Source organism: Oryctolagus cuniculus, chromosome 1 (assembly GCF_964237555.1).
Source record: "Oryctolagus cuniculus chromosome 1, mOryCun1.1, whole genome shotgun sequence".
In the NCBI taxonomy this organism is placed as follows: Eukaryota; Metazoa; Chordata; class Mammalia; order Lagomorpha; family Leporidae; genus Oryctolagus; species Oryctolagus cuniculus.
This window is the reverse complement of record NC_091432.1, coordinates 65,253,633-65,272,718: the sequence shown is the minus strand read 5'-3', so window position 1 is coordinate 65,272,718 and position 19,086 is coordinate 65,253,633. Positions and strand designations below refer to the sequence as shown.

General features: G+C 56.3%; 1 protein-coding gene across 1 annotated transcript; it reads right to left on the bottom strand.

Annotated features, from left to right (window-relative positions):
- Window positions 1-2,657: 2,657 nt before the first annotated feature.
- On the bottom strand, window positions 2,658-15,955 carry DNAJB13 (DnaJ heat shock protein family (Hsp40) member B13). Its single transcript, XM_002708701.5, has 8 exons — window positions 15,801-15,955; window positions 10,357-10,460; window positions 9,397-9,558; window positions 6,891-7,048; window positions 6,020-6,133; window positions 4,617-4,730; window positions 3,534-3,610; window positions 2,658-2,946 (listed from the first exon to the last, which is right to left on the bottom strand). The coding sequence occupies exons 1-8, from the start codon at window positions 15,866-15,868 to the stop codon at window positions 2,793-2,795; spliced, it is 951 nt and encodes a 316-aa protein (XP_002708747.2). The 5' UTR covers window positions 15,869-15,955; the 3' UTR covers window positions 2,658-2,792.
- Window positions 15,956-19,086: the final 3,131 nt, after the last annotated feature.

The window sequence follows — 19,086 nt, the reverse complement described above, 5'->3', positions numbered from 1 at the left end:
AATCAGCAGACACCACTGCCCCTTCCAGTCAGAGCCTGCTCTCCTCAGCCCACTCCCTAACGTCTACCAGGCTGAGCTGAGGCCTCACAGCCTCCAGAGGACAGTCAGGTGCATGGCCGCTCGCTGCGAGCCTGCGGGGAGTCGGCATAAATGGAGGCCTGTGCTGTGAGGCAGGCCCTTAACCCTTGTTCCGGAGGGAAGGGGGACAAACTGCCCCGGAGAAGGGCAGCCGGCCTACTCATCCCCCAGGCCGTGTCACAGACCTCACTGTGGTTCTGAGCGTGACCTTGAATGAGGAGCTGGGAACGGTGGTAGGAAGCCCTGGAAAATACGCCCATTGGTCTCGGTGACTGAGAGGTGAGCCCAGCCCCTCTCTGCTCCTGAGCCGTAACTTCCATGAGATGGGCATGGAGGCTGCCTGGCCTGACAAGGTAGCACTGGGGGTTGCTGGGAGCTCCCCGAGGTTTAAGGCAGGCTTCCTTCAGAGTCTCCCCGTAAGGGTGAGGTGCAGGCTTTCCTGCTGCCCTAGCGGAAACCCCGAGCTGCCTCCCCCACTGGGCCTTGCTCTCAGGGCAGGACGGCTGCCACTAGCCCTCTGCTGGGGTCCTGCCTCTGAGGGCAGATCCCACTCATCTGGCTTCCAGAAAGGCCTGCAAGCTAGGAGTTGTAATCACAGGCTCAGGGAGGGGATTTGCCCAGGGACACAGCTGGTCAGTCGTGCACCTGGACACAGTGAGGCCTGTTGTCTGACTCCACAGCGCTGCCTTTTTTTTTTTTTTTTTTTTTGCTTTTAAAGACTTACTTGAAAGTAGAGTTAGAGATCTTCTACCAGCTGGTTACTCCCTAAATGGCCACAACAGCCAGGGCTGGGCTAGGCTTCAGCCAAGAGCTTCATTTGGTTCTCCCACATGGGTGCAGGGCCCAGGCACTTGGGCCATTTTCCACTGCTTTCTCAGTTACATTAGCAGAAAACTGGACTGGAAGTGGAGCAGCCGGGACTTGAACTAGCACTCATGGATGCCAGCGGCACATGTGGCGGCTTTACCCACTGTGTCACAATGCCGGCCTCCACAAACCCAGGCTACTAACTACTGTGCTGCAGGGCTTCCTAGAACCCTGGTCCAGAGCCTTTATCTCCAGGTCTTCCTGCCTTTGTGATGGCTTAAAAAGGACTGCCAAGTTGTGGCGTAGCAGGTTAAGCCACCACCTGTGATGCATCCCATATAGACGTCGGTTCAAGTCCTAGCTGCTCCACTTCCCATCCAGTCCCTGCTAACAGCCTGGGAAAAGCTCCTGGCTTCAGCTTGGCCCAGCCCTGGCCACTGTGGCCATAAGGCTGCCAAGTACTGCCGAGCCCTCAGTTAAGAAAAACACCTAAAGCTAGTATGAAGCTTTGAATGGTGGGATTCCAAGCACGATGGACACCCTGGGCCTTTTGTTGTCACCTCTGAAGTCACTCCACAGAAGTGACCACCCAGTCTTGTAAGCCTGGACTACGTAGCCTAGGCTCAGGGCAGCAGCATGGGCTGCACCTGCACAGAGGACCAGGACCTGGGCCTCCTGCAGGCCACGTGGCCAGCAATGCTGGACCCTCCCTGAAGTCACCAAGCACTTCCACATCCGTGATCCCACTCAGTCCTCACAACAAGCCCAGCAGGGCAGTGATGACAGAGACCAAAACTGGCCAGGGAGTCAGGGACGGGGCTGGGAGCAGAACCTGGTCTCCTGCCTCACAGACCACCCTGCCCGGACACAGCCAGGACCCACGTCACAGACCAGGGAATTGAGGCTGGAGGCCAACCCAGTGCTCATGCTCCTGTGCTGCCCTCAGTGGGAGCAGGGCGAGTCTGGGAAGTGGCCTTCCAGGCTCTGAGGACAGCTTTGGCACTGAGGCCAGAGTGACCGGGGCAAGTGTTTGTCCTGTGCTTATTCTTCCTGTCTATGAAGTGACTGCATTACACTTGGGAGGCTGCCCCTTCCAAAGATCAGGAATCACGAACTCAGGCCATCCAGCCCGGCTCCACTGTGCCAAGGCAAGATCCCAGAGGCTCTAAGCCCTTGGGGACTGCCCACGCCACAAAGCCAGGATGGGGACCTGTCGCTCCCCCTCTTCGTGGAGGAACGACACAGGACCCTGCGCTGTTCTTTCGTCTGCTCGGCCCTCCCCGGGTTTGCTGCTGGTTCTTCCCGGGTTGGCTACTATCCCTTCCACCTCCGTGGAAGGGCAGTTCCCCCTGGCCACATTCCCCACTTCCACAGGGGAGCGGCACACCGCCGGCCGGCTTTCTCGGGGGCTGCACAGGTGTTCCTTCAGCTAGATGTTCCCCTTAGATGTTCCCTGGTGCATGCCGTCTCTCTCCTCCTTTATAGTCCTCCTCTGCCAATCCTAACTCGGCTGCCCACACGCCGAGTACGCTGCTCTCCAATCAGGAGCAAGTCCTACAGTTTATTGGTTGAACTGGAGGCAGCTGTGTAGAAGCTGTTTTCTTCTCTCCCAGCGCCATATTGTGGGAGAGCAGATGCATAGAATAAGTCTTAATTCCAGTAACAGTCTAGTCCGAGCTGCTCCCCACAGGGACCAGGTGCTTGGCTGCTCCCCCCACCCCACCAGAAGGGATGTAGGAAGCTCCTCTCCAATACACTCTCCTGCGTGTAGCTCCAGGTCAGGAAATAAACCTTTATTATGTGTAAGGCACCAGGTCACATATGTGCAGGGGGCGCTGCTGCTGTGGGGCAGGGCTGGATCAGGCCCCACTGGCGTCCTCCGTCCCCTGCAGCCCGAGCCCGCAGAGCTAGGTCAGCAGTGCCTGGCGCAGCATCCGCTTCTTCTGTGGCGTGAGGCGGGTGGGGAACTGGATGTCGAAGAAGATGAAGAGGTCGCCCTTCTCATCGGGGTTCTCTGGCAGGGGCATGCCCTCGCCCGGCACCTTCTTAAAGTACTTGGGGCTGAGGTGGGAGATGGAGGGAGCAGGTTCAGGGAGCACAGTATAGCAGTGCCCCCAGTGGGCCCAGGCCACCCCTCTCCCAGGGACAAATCACGTACTCCCTGGGAAACCCACCCCCCCCACCCCCCACCCCCGTCCACAGGGTCCCTGGGGGAGGAGCCCAGGCATCCTGTCTTTGGTCCAGGAAACTGGGCAAGAGAAGGGTGAGCAGACCCTGGGGCTGGGTGATGGTGTCGGGCTGCAGGGCAAACCTTCCCAGGCAGACAGCTTTCCTTGGAGAAGGACTCTGGGAAACAAGAAGTTCAGAGGGTGGAGGCAGCAGGGGGCTAGCCCCGCGTGGAAGGGGACCTCCAGCCTCCACAGCGGCTCTGTGCGAGTCAGGTATTCCTTCTGCCAGGTGCATGAAGCTCACAGCTGGGTCACAGTGTGGGCCGGCCCTTAGTCCCCTCCTGCCCTCTCAGGATGGGACTCCGGGGCTGGGTGCAGCCTGCACAGTGGTGCTGGGCAGACCTCTCTGACACTCTCCCCTGTGTCCCCGGCCGGCCAGCCCTTCTCTTGGCTACTGGGGCCCAAGGCAGCTGGACTCACTGGACGATGTCGTTGATAGGGATGTTGAGCAGCCGGTCGTCTAGGGTCTTCACCTCCACCGTGCAGCAGGTGAGAGCCTGGGGAGGTGAGTGGGGAGGGTCTCCGTGGCCGTCCTACCTAGAAGGCCTTTCATCATCTGGGGCTGGCGATGTGGGTAAAGCTGTGGCCTGCAGCGCCAGCATCCCATATGGACCCCGGTTCAAGTCCCGGCTGCTCTACTTCTGATCCAGCTCCCTGCTAATGCACCTGGGAAAGCAGCAGAGCATGGCCCAAATGCTTGGGCCCAGCTAGCTGGGTGGGAGACATGGAGGAAGCTCCTGGCTCCTGGCTTTGGCCTGGCTCAGCTCTGGCTGTTGCAGCCATTTGGGGCGTGAAGCAGCAGATGGAGGATCTTTCTCTGTGTGTGTGTGTCTCCCCCTTTCTTTCTTTCTCTCTCTCTCTGTAACTCTGCCTTTCACATAAATAATCTTTTTTTTTAAAGGGCTTTCATGATCCTATTCAGTGCCAGGCCCTGAGCTGGGCACCAGGGAGACAGACAACTACCAGGTGAGTGACCCAGACGAGCTCCCCTCCAGGAGTTCAGTCTGGCAGGTCAAAGTGACACCGATGTAGTAAAAGTGCTAGGGTAGAGATGGAAATAAAAGGGGCCTGCGGGAGCCAAGGAGAGACCCCGAGGCCATGCTGGTGCACAGGGTGGCACCAGTTGATGATGGCCGGCCCCACAGCGGGAGGTAGGCGGAGGAGCCACAGCAATGAGAGCGTGGAGGTGTGGAAACAGCCCCACAGGCAGCAGTGTCAGGAGACACGGGGCCTACAGGGCAGGGCAGGAGGTGCACAGGGCCGAAGCTGTGGAGGCAGGGGTGTGGCAGCATCAGAGGGGAGTTTGTGAAGGCCCCTGCAGGCTCTAGAGGCGCTGAGATGGGCGGTGGGCGCCCAGGCCTGGATGGTGGGGATGAGGGGAGGGGATGGAAGTGCAGGGAAATTTGGGGTGGAGTCCCCAGGACCAAGTGACAGCTGGCAGAGGGTGGGGGGAGGGGAGGGCTGGCAGGTCCCACCCTGGTCCCCAACCTCCTGCCCGCTCACCTTGCCCAAAGGGATGGGGTTCACAAAGATGAGGTTGTCCTTCTCCCTGCGGAAGCGAGGGTGTAGCTTCTCCTTCACGTAGAAGACGATGTCCGCTGGGATGACGTTGGGGCCCTAGGCAGGAGAGGCCGAGCGGTGAGAGGGACTAACTGGCCGAGTGTCCTTGGCAAGTTCCTGCCTCTACCTGTCCCCATGTCCCCCTCTGCACGATGGGAAGCTGAGACCAGGTTTTCTAGAAGGGCCTTTTCAGTCTGGACCCCGCAGCCCCTGTGGTGAGAATCGTCCACATGGATAGATTCTAACCCCCACCTGTTCCTTCTCCCCTACTGAGCATGCCCAAAACAGACGCTCTCAGGTGGCAGGCAGCAAAACCCTGCCCAGATCAGTCTGGCCCCTCAGCCTAGCAGGGGCAGACACTTTGGGGGGGCACACTCCAGGCTGTGCTAAAAGGAAGCACATAAAGGAAGCCCATACCCAAGGGGAGGTCAGGAAAGGCTGCCCAGAGGCAGAAACATAGCAGCTGCTTTTTTTTTTTTTTTTAAGATTGTATTTATTTAAAAGACAGAAGTCTTCCATCCACTGGCTCACTCCCAAAATGGCCTTAATGGTTGCTCAGAGCTGAGCTGATCTGAAGCCAGGAGTGGGGAGCTTCTTCTGGGTCTCCCACATGGGTGGAAAGGCCCAAGCACTTGGCTCATCCTCCACTGATCTCCCAGGCGCATTAGCAGGGAGCTGAACCAGAAGTGGAGCAGTAGGGACTCGCCGAACCGGCGCCCATATAGGATGCCGGCGCTGCAGGCCAGGGCTGTAACCCCCTGTGCCACAGTGCTGGCCCCAGCATCTGGATCTTGAAGGGTGTCTTTTGGGAACAGCTGTTTTACAGGTGAGGACGGGGGCAAGAGCTGCGGGCACAGGAATCTGTTTCTCTTCTCTGGGTGCTCCGGCTCTCAGCCTCGTCTTTGGACTTCGGTTCTCCCTTTCTTTAAATCAGTGCCTGACTTCCAACTGCTGTCAGTCAGCGGCCTCCGAGCAGCTGCTGCAGCTGGGCTTACTCAGGGCAGCGCTGGAGCCAGCCAGGAAGAGCGCCGGGTCGAAGTGCGCTTCTCCTTCCACCCCTCTGCTCTTCTCCCGAGTAGGTCCCTGACCTCTCTGGCCCGAGTTTCCCACTCTGTAAAATGGGAATAATCCCTGGGCCCCCAGAGGGTCACAAAGGACATTAGGGCTCATCCCACTCACTCTGTGTCCTGACCTCCCCACGGGCCCAGGGCTCCTTCCCTCTCAGTCTTCCCGCCCCTTGGGCCTGGGTGATGGAGTCAGGCAGCTCCCTCCCACCGCCTCACCTGGTCCCCTCACCCTCCCCCCACCTGGTCCCCTAGGCCTGGATCATAGAGTCCCGCCCTCACCTGGTCCCCTTCCTTCTCAAACGTGATGCGTGTGCCCTGCCTCCAGCCAGGCTTCACGTCGATCATCAGGATCTTGTCCTTGATGGTGGAAGAGTACCTGTCCTCGTTCAGCACCTGTGCCAACAGGAGTGCCCGGGGCTGCCTGGGATCTGCTGTCCTCAGCAATGGGGAGCACCTGCCCTGAGCCATTCCCACTCCCCTCCTGTTGCCACTGAAGCCAAGAACCTATGATTCCAGGATGGCCTGGATGTCACCAAGCCGGGGCCTGAGAGGCCACGCAGTCACTGTTAAGTTGACCAAACCCATGACTCCAGCCCTGGGAATCTCACGGGCCTGGCCACTTAGCAGACGCACAGGGGAATGCACTCAGCTCCTCCCTCCAAACCCCAGAGGTGCCGGCCCTGAGCCTCTAGCAGGTCTCTGAGCCTCACCCAAGCATTCCCCACTGTGCTGTCCATCCCTGCCCAGGGGCAGCAGGGACAGCATGGCGGCTGCCAGCATCAGCTCTGCTCTATACTTGGCAAGGACAGGACTCCGAGGCACCAGGGGCTTCCTCAACCGGTCACCCTGGGGACTCCCTGCCCACACGGTCCCTCTTACTCCATCACACACCCACCTGTGGAAATCCCCAGGGGATATGGTCTGGCAATGTGCAGAGGGCGGAATTCGAGGATGCCCCTCCCACTGGGAGCCCTGCCGGTTCCCTGGGAAATGGGCTGGACTGAGGGATGGTGCGGAGGGGCTGCAGTCCCCGGGAAAACAGGCCGTCCCTGCCCAGTTTCTCTAAGAGTCCCTGATGATTCCACCAGGGCCGCACCCGAGCTGCCAGGAACGGAAGGCAGGGGGCCAGGGGCTTACCAGGAGTACTCACCCTCCGGGAGATCTTAATTTTTTTGGTGCAGCCAAAGAACAAGTCCTCCAGGGATAGATATAGGTCTCGCTCAATGGGGGGGTCCTGCTTCTTGACCCCTCGGCCCCGGAGCCCCCCGAAGTTTAAATCCACCTCATTTCCTTCTGCATCAAAAAACTCTGCGGGAGGTAGGGAGAGGAGTAACAGAAACTGTGTCCGCAGACTTGGAATCAGGGACACACACATGCCTCCCCTCCCTGCCCCAGCTTCCCTCCAACCTCTGCAGGGCCCCAAGCACAGTTAATGCCAGCATCCCATCCCCACCCCTCAGACTCAGACAGGCCTGGCCTTGCCACCTCCCACTGCTTCATTCCCACCTTGGAATCCCACCCCTTAACCCCAGTGTCCCTGATTTCCTTTTCCCCAATTTGGGGAAGTACCTCAATCCTACAACGTGCCAGGAAAGAGAGGTGCGCCCTCTGGTGGCAGCCCCTGGGAGTGCCAGAAAAGACTCCTGCTGGGGCAGGCATGTGGCACAGGGGTTAAGTCACCACTGTGAGGGGGCAGCAGATGCTGCCTCCAGTACCTGAGAACCTGCCACCCACGTGTGAGACCCAGATGGGTCCTGGGCTCCTGGCTTTGGCCTGGCTAAGCTGAGGTTTCAGAGAGAGAGAGAGAAAGGACTGCCCAGGATCACGGTTTATAAACAGCAGTGCATGGATTTGAAATAGGCCTCCCAGTCAGTCCCTTGCTTTTTCCTGTCTCACATGGGGTTTATAAACTCAGAGTCCTCTGGCAGACACGTGAGGGCAATGCATGCTGGGTGCGGTCCTGGGGTGGAGGCCTGCAGCCCACTTAGGAATGTGGAGGCGAGGAGGAGAGAACTTCTGAATGCAGAAAGGGGAGGGGCGGCGACAGGCGGCGACGTCCAGGCTCTCGGAGCCGCATACGCAGAGCCAGGAGGGCAGGTCTGACAGTCGGCTGTTTTTGCCAGGCGATTCTGAGCCTCAGAAGTCATCTCTTGGTCAGTTTGGGACCTGAGATCGTGCGCCCATCCACCTGCCCACACATCCTCTCATCTCAGCCACCTCCCCACGCTCCCACGTCTACTCATCCACTCACTCACTCATCCATCCATCCGTCCATCCATCCATGCCTCTGTCTGTCCACTCTCTCTGCTCCCATGCTAGGCCAGGCTTTGGATACTCAGAGATCAATCAGACCTGGCGCAGTCCCCTGACTGGGTGGGAGACCCGCCTATTAGAGGGAAAGGAGCAGAGGAGCTGCTTCACATCTTCAAACAGATTGTAATAAAAATGACAAATCAGGGGCCGTCCCTGTGGCACCACAGGGTAAGCCACTGCTTGGGACACTGCATCCCATATCAGAGTGCCGGTTTGAGTCCTGGCTCCTCCACTTCCAATCCAGCTCCCTGCTAATGTGCCTGGGAGGCAGCAGATGATGGCTCAAGTGCTTGGGCCCCTCCCACCCCTGTGGGAACTGATGGAACTCTGGGCTCCTGGTTTCAGCCTGGCCCATCCCTGGCTATTGCAGGCATTTGGGGAATGAACCAGCAGATGGAAGGCCTTTCTCTGTCACTCTGCCTTACAAGTCAATGTAAATAAATTCAAAATAGACGTTTAAAAATACTCAACTACCCCCTGGTGGATGCGCTGGCACGTGGCATCCCGTCTGTCCTCCCTGTGTACCTGAGCAGCTGTGGACTCTGGCGAGCTAACAAACATTTCCCAGACTGCCTTTCTGGCTTTGAAACGCATTCAGCAGGTGAACTCTGAGCGACTGGGAAGGCAGGAAGGGCGAGAGGAGGTATCTGCCCGTGGCTTTGGCTGGAGCTGGTTAACACTGCTGTGGAGATGGGGGTTCTCTGTGGGGGCCCACTAGTTTCATGCCTGTCACAGGCAAGTAGGGCTTGGGCAGCAAACTCCACTAGCCAGGGTTGATCTACAATGATGTGTTCTGGGACGCAATCATGGTGACTCCCGCCTCCCGCCTTATGACTGCCAGAAAAACAGCTCTCCCCGCCGGCTGGTTCTGAAGAGTTGTTCCTGACGGCTTTTCAGGTTTTTTAAAAAGGTTCATTTTTTCGAAAGGCAGAGCAACTCGGGGCGGGGTGGGGGGAGGGGCATCAAGTAGAGAGATCTTCCATCTACTGCTTCAATCCCCAAATGGTCCCAGTAGCCTGGGCTGGGCCAGGCTGAGGTCAGGAGCTTGAAACTCCATCCGGGTCTCCCACATAGGTGGCCAGGGACCCAAGCACTTAGCAGGGAGCTGGATCGGAAGTGGAGCAGCCGGACTCAAACGCATCCCAAGCAGTAACTTAACCTGCTGCCTGCCTCCTCTTTAGTTTTTTTAAATCGTATTCTCTTTCTCTATTATCTGTATGCGTGTGTGTGTGTGTGTGTGTGTGTGTTTCAAAGTAATAAAATGACACTATTCAAAGAAAGGCGTCTTGTCCAGCTGTGTCCATGGTGGGGGGGGCGGGGGAGCGGTGGGCAGGCTCTCTTACCACTGAAGGGATTGTCTCCACCAAAGAACTCGTGGAAAACCTTGCCAGGGTTGCCGTGGAAGACGTAGCCTGTTGTCCACGGTGTCTGGGATCCAAACTCCAGCGGGACGCCGCCCTTCAGGCCCTCCTCTCCAAACTTGTCATAGATGCCTCTCTTCACAGCTGTGGATATGGGCGGCCTTGGAGGTGGGCAGCCTTGGAGGCAGTGGGGGTGGGGGAGGAGGAGGGGCAAACCCAGGCTCACTTCCATCGCCCGCAAGTTACAGGTCAGCTCACGCAGGGCAGACATAGGCATGACCGCTACAGCCCCAGAAAGACTGAGACTTGCGGGGCGTGGGGAGCGGGTTGGAGGAAGAAGTGAGTACAAACCTGGGATTTGCCTTCCATCTGTTCTCACGCTCCCCCCTCAGCTGGAGTAGTGAGAAGCCTAGAACCTTGCGACTTTAGTCTCAGGATCCTAGATCCTGCCCAAATCCGAGAGTTTTGAAATCCCAAGCCCAGATCGCTGGAGAAGCCTCAGCGATCTTCCAGCAGCCCCGGCTCAAGCCCTCGGGGACAGCCAAGCGGGCCCCAGTTTCCCCGCGGCTCCGGGCCAGGGCAGGGAAGGAGGTGTGGCCCAGTGACCGACCAGGGGCACATGTGGGACGGCCCCGCCCGGCCCGACCTTCTGCCCGGTGCCCAGGGCGCCTCACTTGGCGCCCAGAGTTTGCGCCTTAGGGCAGGCGCCGACCATGCGCGCTCAGCCCGGCCCGGGGCCCTGGACGCTGGATCCTGCTCTCGCCTGAGTCTACGGGAAGGGCGGCCCTTTATCCACTTTCCCCTCTCAGGTTCTTCGGCATCTGGGCAGGTTAGAGGGCTGGCTACCCTCTTGGCCCCTCAGAAAACCCAGCTGTCTAGAATTTGGGCACACCCTTGCCACAGGGGCCGGTGGGGGACAGAAGCAGCCCCGCGGCCACTCACGGTCGCTCAGCACGTCGTAGGCCTCAGCTATCTGCCTGAACGTTTCCACTGCGGCCGGCTCACTGGACTTGAGCGGGTGGTTCTTCAGGGCCAGCTTCCGGTACCTGCGGGAGGGCGGGAGGGTAGCGCATCACGGCGGCCTGCACAGAGGTGGCGGTGGCGGCAGGGAGCAGGGCTGACTGACAGCCAAGGCCAGAGCGGCCCCCCTCCAGCAGGTGCAATGCCGGCTCAGCATTCCAGGGGATGGCTCAGGCCTTGGGACACAACAGCTTAGGCCGCCACTGGGGACACCCGCATGCCATATTTGAGAGTCAGTTCTGAGCCCAGCTGCTCCACAGGCCTTGCTAATGCATCTGGGAGGTACTGATGCTCAAGTGCTTGGGTTCCTGCAGCCGTGTGCGAGACCATGGTGGGGCTCCTGGCTCCTCGCTCTGTCCTGGCCTAACCCTGGCTGCTGGGGCATTTGGAGAGTGAACCAGCAGATGGGAGATATTCTCTCTCTCTCTTTCTGTCTTTCAAATAAGTAATAAATCATAAAAAGAGAATTGGGACTGTTGCTGTGGCATTGCAGGTAAAGCCACCCCCTGCAGTGCCAGCATCCCATATGGGTGCTGGTTCAAATCCCAGCTGCTCCACTTCCGATCTCGCTGTCTGCTATGCCCTGGGAAGGCAGTAGAAGATGGCCCAAGTCCTTGGGCCCCTGCATCCACATGGGAGACCTGGAAGAAGCCCCTGGCTCCTGGCTTCGGATCAGCGCAGCTCCAGCCATCGTGGCCAATTGGGGAGTGAACCAGTGGATGGAAGAGCTCTCTCTGTCTATGCCTCTGCTTCTCCTTCTCTGTAACTCTGAGGTTCAAATAAATAAATAAATCTTGGGGCGGAAAAAAAAGCCCAGCCTTATGTCAAAGGAACCCTCAGCTAACTGGCATCTAGATGATTACAGGAACCGACCCCGGAAACCCACCTGACGTCACCCAGCTAAACCGGGTACCTTTCCTACCTCCCCCAGCTCCCCTTTCTCCTTTCCAGAGCTCGCCTGCTAACTGGCAAAATGGGAAAGGCACTTTGGAGAGTGAAGACGTCTGCTCTCCCCCACCAAGACTGCTAAGCTCCCGAGTAAGCCTGTCTCCTTGCATCTATTCCTGTCTCTGGTGAACTGGCCATCCGGCAGCCGGCAGCCCAGGGCCCATGTTAATGGCATCACCAGGGTGTTAGGAGGTGGGACTCAAACCCAGGCACCAATATGGGCCAGCTTCAGGGGTCCCAAGTGACATCTTAGCCAGGATGCCAACGCCCCCTGGCCCCTGCATTTCACAGGTATCCGGCCCTCCCTGCGTACTCTTCCTCCCCACTGTCATTGGCTCGGGTTTCCCAGTACATTTCACGCACATCTGATCCATCTGTCCCAGAGGACCCGAGCCACAGGCAGGCCTCTTGGGAGGCAGAGGGAACGTCGGGTGTGCAGAGAACCCTCGCGCTGTCTCCCAGCACGGTGCTCACTGTTTCTCCATGGGTGCCGCTGTCAGTCCCACCTCAGCGCTGTGACACCTGCTGGCTTGGGGATGGTCCCAGGAAGGAAGTGGTGGCATGACTGGTGGTTTGTGCAGAGTTTAACAAAGGTGCAGGAAGGGGGAAGGAGGCCCTCAGGGAGCGTACAGCACCCTGAGGTGAGGAACCCCGAGGGCCCGGACCACACTGAGCCTGCAGGAGTGAGGGGAGGGAGCTGAAACGTGCAGGGGGAGTGTGCGTGGACAAAGCCACCTCTGTAAGGGACACAGCCAACCTGAAGAGACTCCCCAGCAAGACCCACCCCCTGGCTGTGCTCCCCCGGCAGGAAGCTGCAGGTGCAAACAGGGCCACAGGTCAGGGTGGGGGGCAGGTCTACCAGAGTAAATGGGAGGCCCCCAGCACTGACTCCCGGGTGACTGGGTCCCGACTGGAGCCCACGTTTCTTCCCCTCCTGCCCCTGCCATGTGGGCATTCCCGGAGTCTGCCTGCTTCTTGTCTCCCTGCACACAATCAGGAGGGCGAGCTCACCTCTCACAAGGCCGTGGCCCCCAGTCTCTGTCTCAAACCCAGCACTTCCTGAGCCCCAGACCTACACCCAGCTCCGTCCCAGCGTCCCATAGGCTGCTCAGCCTCCTGGTCATTGTGTCAGGTGCCCGGGCACGGCAGCCGGAGATCCCAGCGTTGCCTGTGATTCCAGGTTCTGTTCGCCATCCCAGTAGTCACCACGTCGTGTCAGCTTCTCCTGATCAGTGCTCTCTTCCTGCTCTTCCCTGCGCTACTGAGGGGCTTCAGAAAGTTCGGGGAAAAGGGAAGGAAAAGGTAATCCACGCCTGCTGGGAGCTTCTTCTATTTTCTTATTTGAAATTCAGGAAGAGACAGACAGCGAGAGATCTGCCTACTGGTTCACTCCCCAAACGCCTGAAAAACCTAGAGTTGGGCCAGGGCGAAGCCAGGAGCCTGAACTCAACCCGAGTCTCCCGTGAGGGTGGCAGGGACCCCAGTACTTGAGCGCCTCACAGCAAGCAGGCGTGAGTGAGTGAATGGCATGAGCCCAGAGCTGGCCACAGCCTCTCAGGGTGGATGCCTCTGGGCAACACCTGCTCTTACTGACTGTGACTGCCGACCTGGGACTTTGCTCCTCCATCATGAAGGCCCTGGCCCTGCCCCTGGGGCCCTTGTAGAGAAACCGCTCTGTCTGCCTTCAGAGCCTTGGGGACCACTGGCACAGCCTCCCTGAGACTTCCAAGCCGGCCCTCTGGATGACAAAGGTCACAGTCAGTTATAGTAGCAAGTAGCCTCCACCAGTGAGTAAAAGGAGCAAGGTCTGAGAGGAGCTCAAAGCGAGTGGTTCCAGGAATATCTTTCAGTAGCATCACTCATCACCTGCTTTCCTGCATGGGAGAGAAAAGGGTGGAGTCACTGCTCGGCTGCTGCAGCCAGGCGGTTATGAATCATGAGGCTTTTCTTCCTGCTACAGGTTTCTTTCTCTTTTTTTTTTTTTTTTTTTTTTTTGGTGTGGGGGGGGGAGTGTTGGGGAGGGGTTTAAAATCTAGGTACTTCCACAGGAGAGCATTTCACATGTGACTCATCCCTTAAGAATTGTGTGTGCGAGGGGTCAGTGCTGTGGTGCAGCGGGTTAAAGCCCCAATCGGCACCAGCATCCCATATGGGTGCCGGTTCGAGTCCTGGCTGCTCCACTTCTGATCCAGCTCCCTGCTGATGACCTGGGAAAGCAGCAGAGGATGGCCTAAGTGTTTGGGCCCCTGTACTCACGTGGGAAACCTGGAAACCAGTGGATGGAAGATCTCTCTCTCTCTCTCTCTCAGACACAGACGGTGTGACTCTGTCTCTCTGCCTTTCAAAATGATTTATTCTTTTTTTTTTTTTTTTTTTTTGACAGGCAGAGTGGACAGTGAGAGAGAGAGACAGAGAGAAAGGTCTTCCTTTGCCGTTGGTTCACCCTCCAATGGCCGCCGCGGCCGGCGCGCTGCGGCCGGCGCACCACGCTGATCCGATGGCAGGAGCCAGGAGCCAGGTGCTTTTCCTGGCCTCCCATGCGGGTGCAGGGCCCAAGCACCTGGGCCATCCTCCACTGCACTCCCTGGCCACAGCAGAGGGCTGGCCTGGAAGAGGGGCAACTGGGACAGAATCCAGCGCCCCGACCGGGACTAGAACCCGGTGTGCCGGCGCCGCTAGGCGGAGGATTAGCCTAGTGAGCCGCGGCGCCAGCCCTCAAAATGATTTATTCTAAAAACAAATTGTTGCCGGCATGGGGGAGAAAGGTTAAGGACCATTGTTTAAAACATAGGCAGTGGGGCCAGCGCTGAAGCTCAGTGGGTTAACGCCCTGGAATGAAGCGCCGGCATCCCATATGGGCGCTGGTTCAAGACCCAGCTGCTCTACTTCTGATCCAGCTCTCTGCTATGGCCTGGGAAAGCAGTAGAAGATGGCCCAAGTCCTTGGGCCCCTGCACCTCCATGGGAGACCCGGAAAAAGCTCCTGGTTCCTGGCTTCGGATTGGCGCAGCTCCGGCCGTTGCAGCCAACTGGGGAGTGAACCATCGAATTGAAGACCTCTCTCTCTCTTTGCCTCTCCTCTCTCTCTGTGTAACTGACTTTCAAATAAATAAATAAATAAATATTTTTAAAAAATAGGCAGTTCTTTTCAGCACTCTTTATATGACATAGTTTTATGTGCAAATGATTGCTGGAAATTTTCACATACATTATCATTTTTTAAAAATATTTATTTATTATTGGAGAGACACAGATCTTACATCTGCTGGTTCACACCCCAAATAGTTGCAACAGCCTGTTTTTTTTTTTTTTTTAAGATTTATTTACTTATTTGAAAGTCAGAATTACACAGAGAAAGGAGAGGCAGAGAGAGAGAGGTCTTCCATCCACTGGTTCACTCCCCAACTGACCACGATGGCTGGAGCAGTGCCAATCCAAAGCCAAGAGCCAGGAGCTTCTTCTGGGTCTCCCTTGTGGGTGCAGGGGCCCAAGGACTTGGGCCACCTTCTGCTTTTCCAGGCCATAGCAGAGAGCTGGATCAGAAGTGGAGCAGCCGGAACTCGAACTGGTGCCCATATGGGATGCTGGCACGGCAGGCGGCAGCTTTACCCACTATGCCACAGCGCTGCCCCCAACAGCCAGGTCTTAACTGGCAGAGCTATCCTAGACGCCCCCTTCTTTCTTTATTTCCCATGACCCACTTAATTGTCAAGTCCATGCTCTCCCCTCTCCAGCCACTGCCCGACCTCAAGCCCATCTTTTACCTTGATTACCATGACAACATGTGACTCTTCTGATGGACCCTGGTTCCCTTGGACGATTTATGCAAGGTATTCACCAACAGCGCATCTCTGACTTACGGTTACTAGTCCAGCTGCTACCACTGCACCTAACCTATATGATAGGTGTGCAATAAATTTGCTTCATGTCAGAAAAACATGTTGACTCCTACCCTAGACTTTCTTAGGAATGGAACCACAAGTTCCCACTACTTGATGGAAGCATTCAGAGATGCAGTTTAGTCAACATCAAACACCCCTTGACGACCAGAAAGAAATTTGTACATATCCACTGGTCACTCCCCTTTTCACACCCTTTGGTTCTCTGTAATACTGCATTCAGAACAAAGTCCCAATGGCTCCTTTGTCCCCACCATTTCATTGGAAAACTGAGGGACCCTGGACAGGAGCTAGGGCAGAGATCACAAAGGGAGAGGGTTAGGACAGACTGAAGAACTGAAGTGTCCGAATTTCCAGCCTGGGCTGAGGCAGCCCACAGCCAGAGCACGTATGCAAGCACAAGAGAGGGACCAAGGTGCACCTTGCTTGCCCTTCGCTGTGCAGGAAGGCCGGGTTTGGAAGGGATGAGGGAGGGGCCTGCTGCGGCACACCCCCAAGCCCTGGATCCCACATCACTTACGCCTTCTTGATCTGGGCATCCTCCGAGTTGCGAGTGATCTGGAGCACGGAGTAATAATCCTGGCCCATGGCTGGCGGTCTATGAGTTTGGGATCCTCCTCATACTCCAGCGGCGCTGTTGGGTCTGTGTTCCTCGGTTGCTCCTGACAACCGCACAGGGGCACTCTGGGAGTTGTAGTCCTTGCTTAGCAAACTGCCTTCTTGGTTCTTGAAAGGATGGGAGCACTGGGGCTGATTGTGGGGCTCTGATAAAGATCTTTCGATTCAGAAACAGAGTCACAGAACCCTGTTTTTATTTTTTAAGGAGAGCAGCAACTGATTTTTAAAAAAGATCTATTTATTTATTTGAAAGGCAGAGTTAGAGAGATCCTCCATCCACTGGTTCATTCCCCAGATGGCTACAATGCCCAGAGCTGGGCCAGGCCCAAGCCAGGAGCCAGGAGCTACATCCTGGTCACTACATATGTGCAGGGGCCCAAGCACTGGGGCAATCTTCCACTGCTTTCCCAGGTGCATCAGCAGGGAGCTGGACCAATGAGGAACAATAAGGACCTGAACCTGCGCTTACAGGGGATGCCAGCATTGCAGGATGTGGCTTAATGAGCTGACCACAGTGCCGGCCCCAGAAGTTAGGTTTTTTGTTTTTGTTTTGTTTTTTAGATTTTATTTTTCTTTATTTGAGAAGGAGAGTTACAGAGAGAGGGAGAGACAGAGATAAAGGTCTTCCATCCATTGGTTCACTCCCCAATTGGCCACAACTGCCAGAGCTGGGCTGCTCTGAAGCCAGGAGCTTCTTTGGATCTGCCAAGCAGGTGCAGGGCCCAAGGACCTGGGCCATCTTCTACTGCTTACCCAGGCCATAGCAGAGAGCTGGATCAGAAGAGGAGCAGCTGGGCCTTGAACTGGCACCCATATGGGATGCCAGCACTGTAGGTGGCAGCTCTACCTGCTATGCCACAGTGCTGGCCCCTAAAATATATTTTTAAATTTGAGGATAGCTTCATATGTTAAGAAAAGCTATGAAGATGGTATATAAGAGTTCCCATAAAACCCATAACCAATGTCCCCTATTATCATCCCACATTAGCCTGGTGTATTTGTCACAAATAATGACTAATATTTATAATTATTAATCAAAGTCCATATTTTATTGACATTTCCCAGTGCTTCAGCTAATGTGCTCTGTTCAGGCGCCCACCCAGGACTCAGCTGTGGTGGCCCCCAGATCCCTCTTGCCTGGGATAGCTTCTCCAGGTTTCCATGTCTGGTGACCTTGGCAGTGTCCGGAGTGCCGGTCAGGTACTTTGTAGAGGAGCCCTCAGCTGGGATTTGCTTGATGTTTTCATTATGACTACACTGGGGTTTTGAGGTCTGGGGAGGAAGATGACGGAGTAAAGTTCCATTCTTGTCCCAGTATGTCAAAGGGACATAGGAGGGGACTTCAAAAGTTTGGGGGAAATGGAATTAAAAGGTGAGTTTTTCTCAGTGCAAAACTATTTTTGAAGTCCATGCATACCCGTCTGATGACACACATTTTCTGTGAACTTTTTGGAGACCCCTGGCACCATCAGCATGCCTTCCCACCGGCGGCACCAACCGCGGTCACTGGCTGAGGTCGCGTCTGTCCGTTCCTCCGCCACACACCCACCTTCTCCCCGCGGCCTGTGGTGTGCTGGGAAGGGAGTCTGCGCAGCCGCCTCTGAGGGGCACAGAGCTACGCTCCACCCCGCAAGGGCAGCAGGGCCCTGTTCTCCACTCGCGTCCCACATCAGTCACCAACCTCAGCCCAATCTGCCTCCCTGACCCTATCAAGCCCCTCCCAGTCACAGCCTCGCTCCTGCGTCATCTTTCGGCAGGACCACTGCGACTCCCTCACCGCTGGCTGCTTTGTCTCTACCCGGTGGATGCGATACGCATGTTGCACGGCGAAGGCCAGGCTGCTTCCGCTGGCACGCGGGCCCTCTGGGATCGGCTGCTCTCTTGCCTCCCTCCTCTCGCACTGCTACCCAACATGCACCTGCCGCTAGTCAGATGGACTACAGCACTCACCACCGCACAGACGAATCTTTCTCTCTCTCAGGCTCACAGAGCTTCCTCTGCTCATAGCCCGCCTGCCACAACCCTGGCTCCATTCAGAAAACTGCTCTTTAGTTTTTCTTCATTCAACATAAATAAAGCAATCAGACAAAGATTCTCCAGAGAATGATACTCATTTGAGAATAGCAGAGTACTGCAATGGGCCTTAGTAAACCACAGGTGTACTAAGGGAAAGGAAAAGTTGTTAAATGCAAAAACGAGGAGGACGACAGGAGGTACCCTGAAAGAGTGGCCTTTGGTCGCCAGGACTGATGACCAGGGTGAGGTTAGCCTGGGGTGGAACAGACCCTCGCCGGGGAGATGTCCTCTGCATAAGGTGGTGGCGGCCTCTGTGTGGACTTGTGGTTCTGCAGGGTCTTCTGTGACAATTACCATCAGGCAGTCACACACAAGAGCCCTTCCTGCCTTACCGCCTGGGCTTTATTTTTTGTCCGCGTTGACACAGTGAGTCCACTTTGATTCTGACAACTTTCATGTTTTTCACACTTAGGAAGCAGCCCCAACAGCAGCAGCAGGCCTCCCTGTTGGAGGAATATTGCCCTGTGGGTTCCTCCCCACCCGTTTGTTATTCTTTTGCTTTGGTTTTACTGCACACACGTGTGTACCCACAGGTGTGCTGATAAAGGCTTTAACAACCGGCTCACCAGAAGATGAATAGAGGTCCTCACTTGTCATATTTGCCAATTTTCCCAGGTGAGCTGGCTCCAGCCACACCATTGCATTATTCCTAATCATATGTTTATCTTTTTTTTTTAATATTTATTTATTTATTTACTTGAGAGGCAGAGTTACAAAGACAGAGAGACAAAGAGAAAGGTCTTCCATCCACTGGTTCACTCCCCAAATGGCCACAACGGCCAGAGCTGAGATCATCCAAAGCCAGGAGCCAGGAGCTACTTCCAGGTCTCCCACACAGGTGCAGGGGCCCAAGCACTTGGGCCATCTTCTACTGCCTTCCCCGGCCATAGCAGAGAGCTGGATTGGAGGTGGAGCAGCTCGGACTTATATGGTGCATATATGGGATGCCGGCACCACAGGCGGATGCTTAACCTACTATGCCACAGCGCTGGCCCCCAGTATGTTTATCTTTTTGTATTTTGACCTTTATGTAAATAGTATCATTTATACAAACAGTAGAGGGGTGTGTTTGGGAGACTCACATTCCCAGAGGCTGGCTATCACTCTGTTGA

Excerpts from the sequence above, each read along its gene's own strand:
- DNAJB13 (XM_002708701.5), bottom strand. The coding sequence starts at position 15,868 with ATGGGCCAGGATTATTACTCCGTGCTCCAGATCACTCGCAACTCGGAG. Across the intron at positions 3,611-4,616 it reads ACCCCATCCCTTTGGGCAAG|GCTCTCACCTGCTGCACGGT; the intron begins GTGAGCGGGCAG and ends TCACCTCCCCAG. Across the intron at positions 2,947-3,533 it reads CCTATCAACGACATCGTCCA|CCCCAAGTACTTTAAGAAGG; the intron begins GTGAGTCCAGCT and ends CTCCCACCTCAG.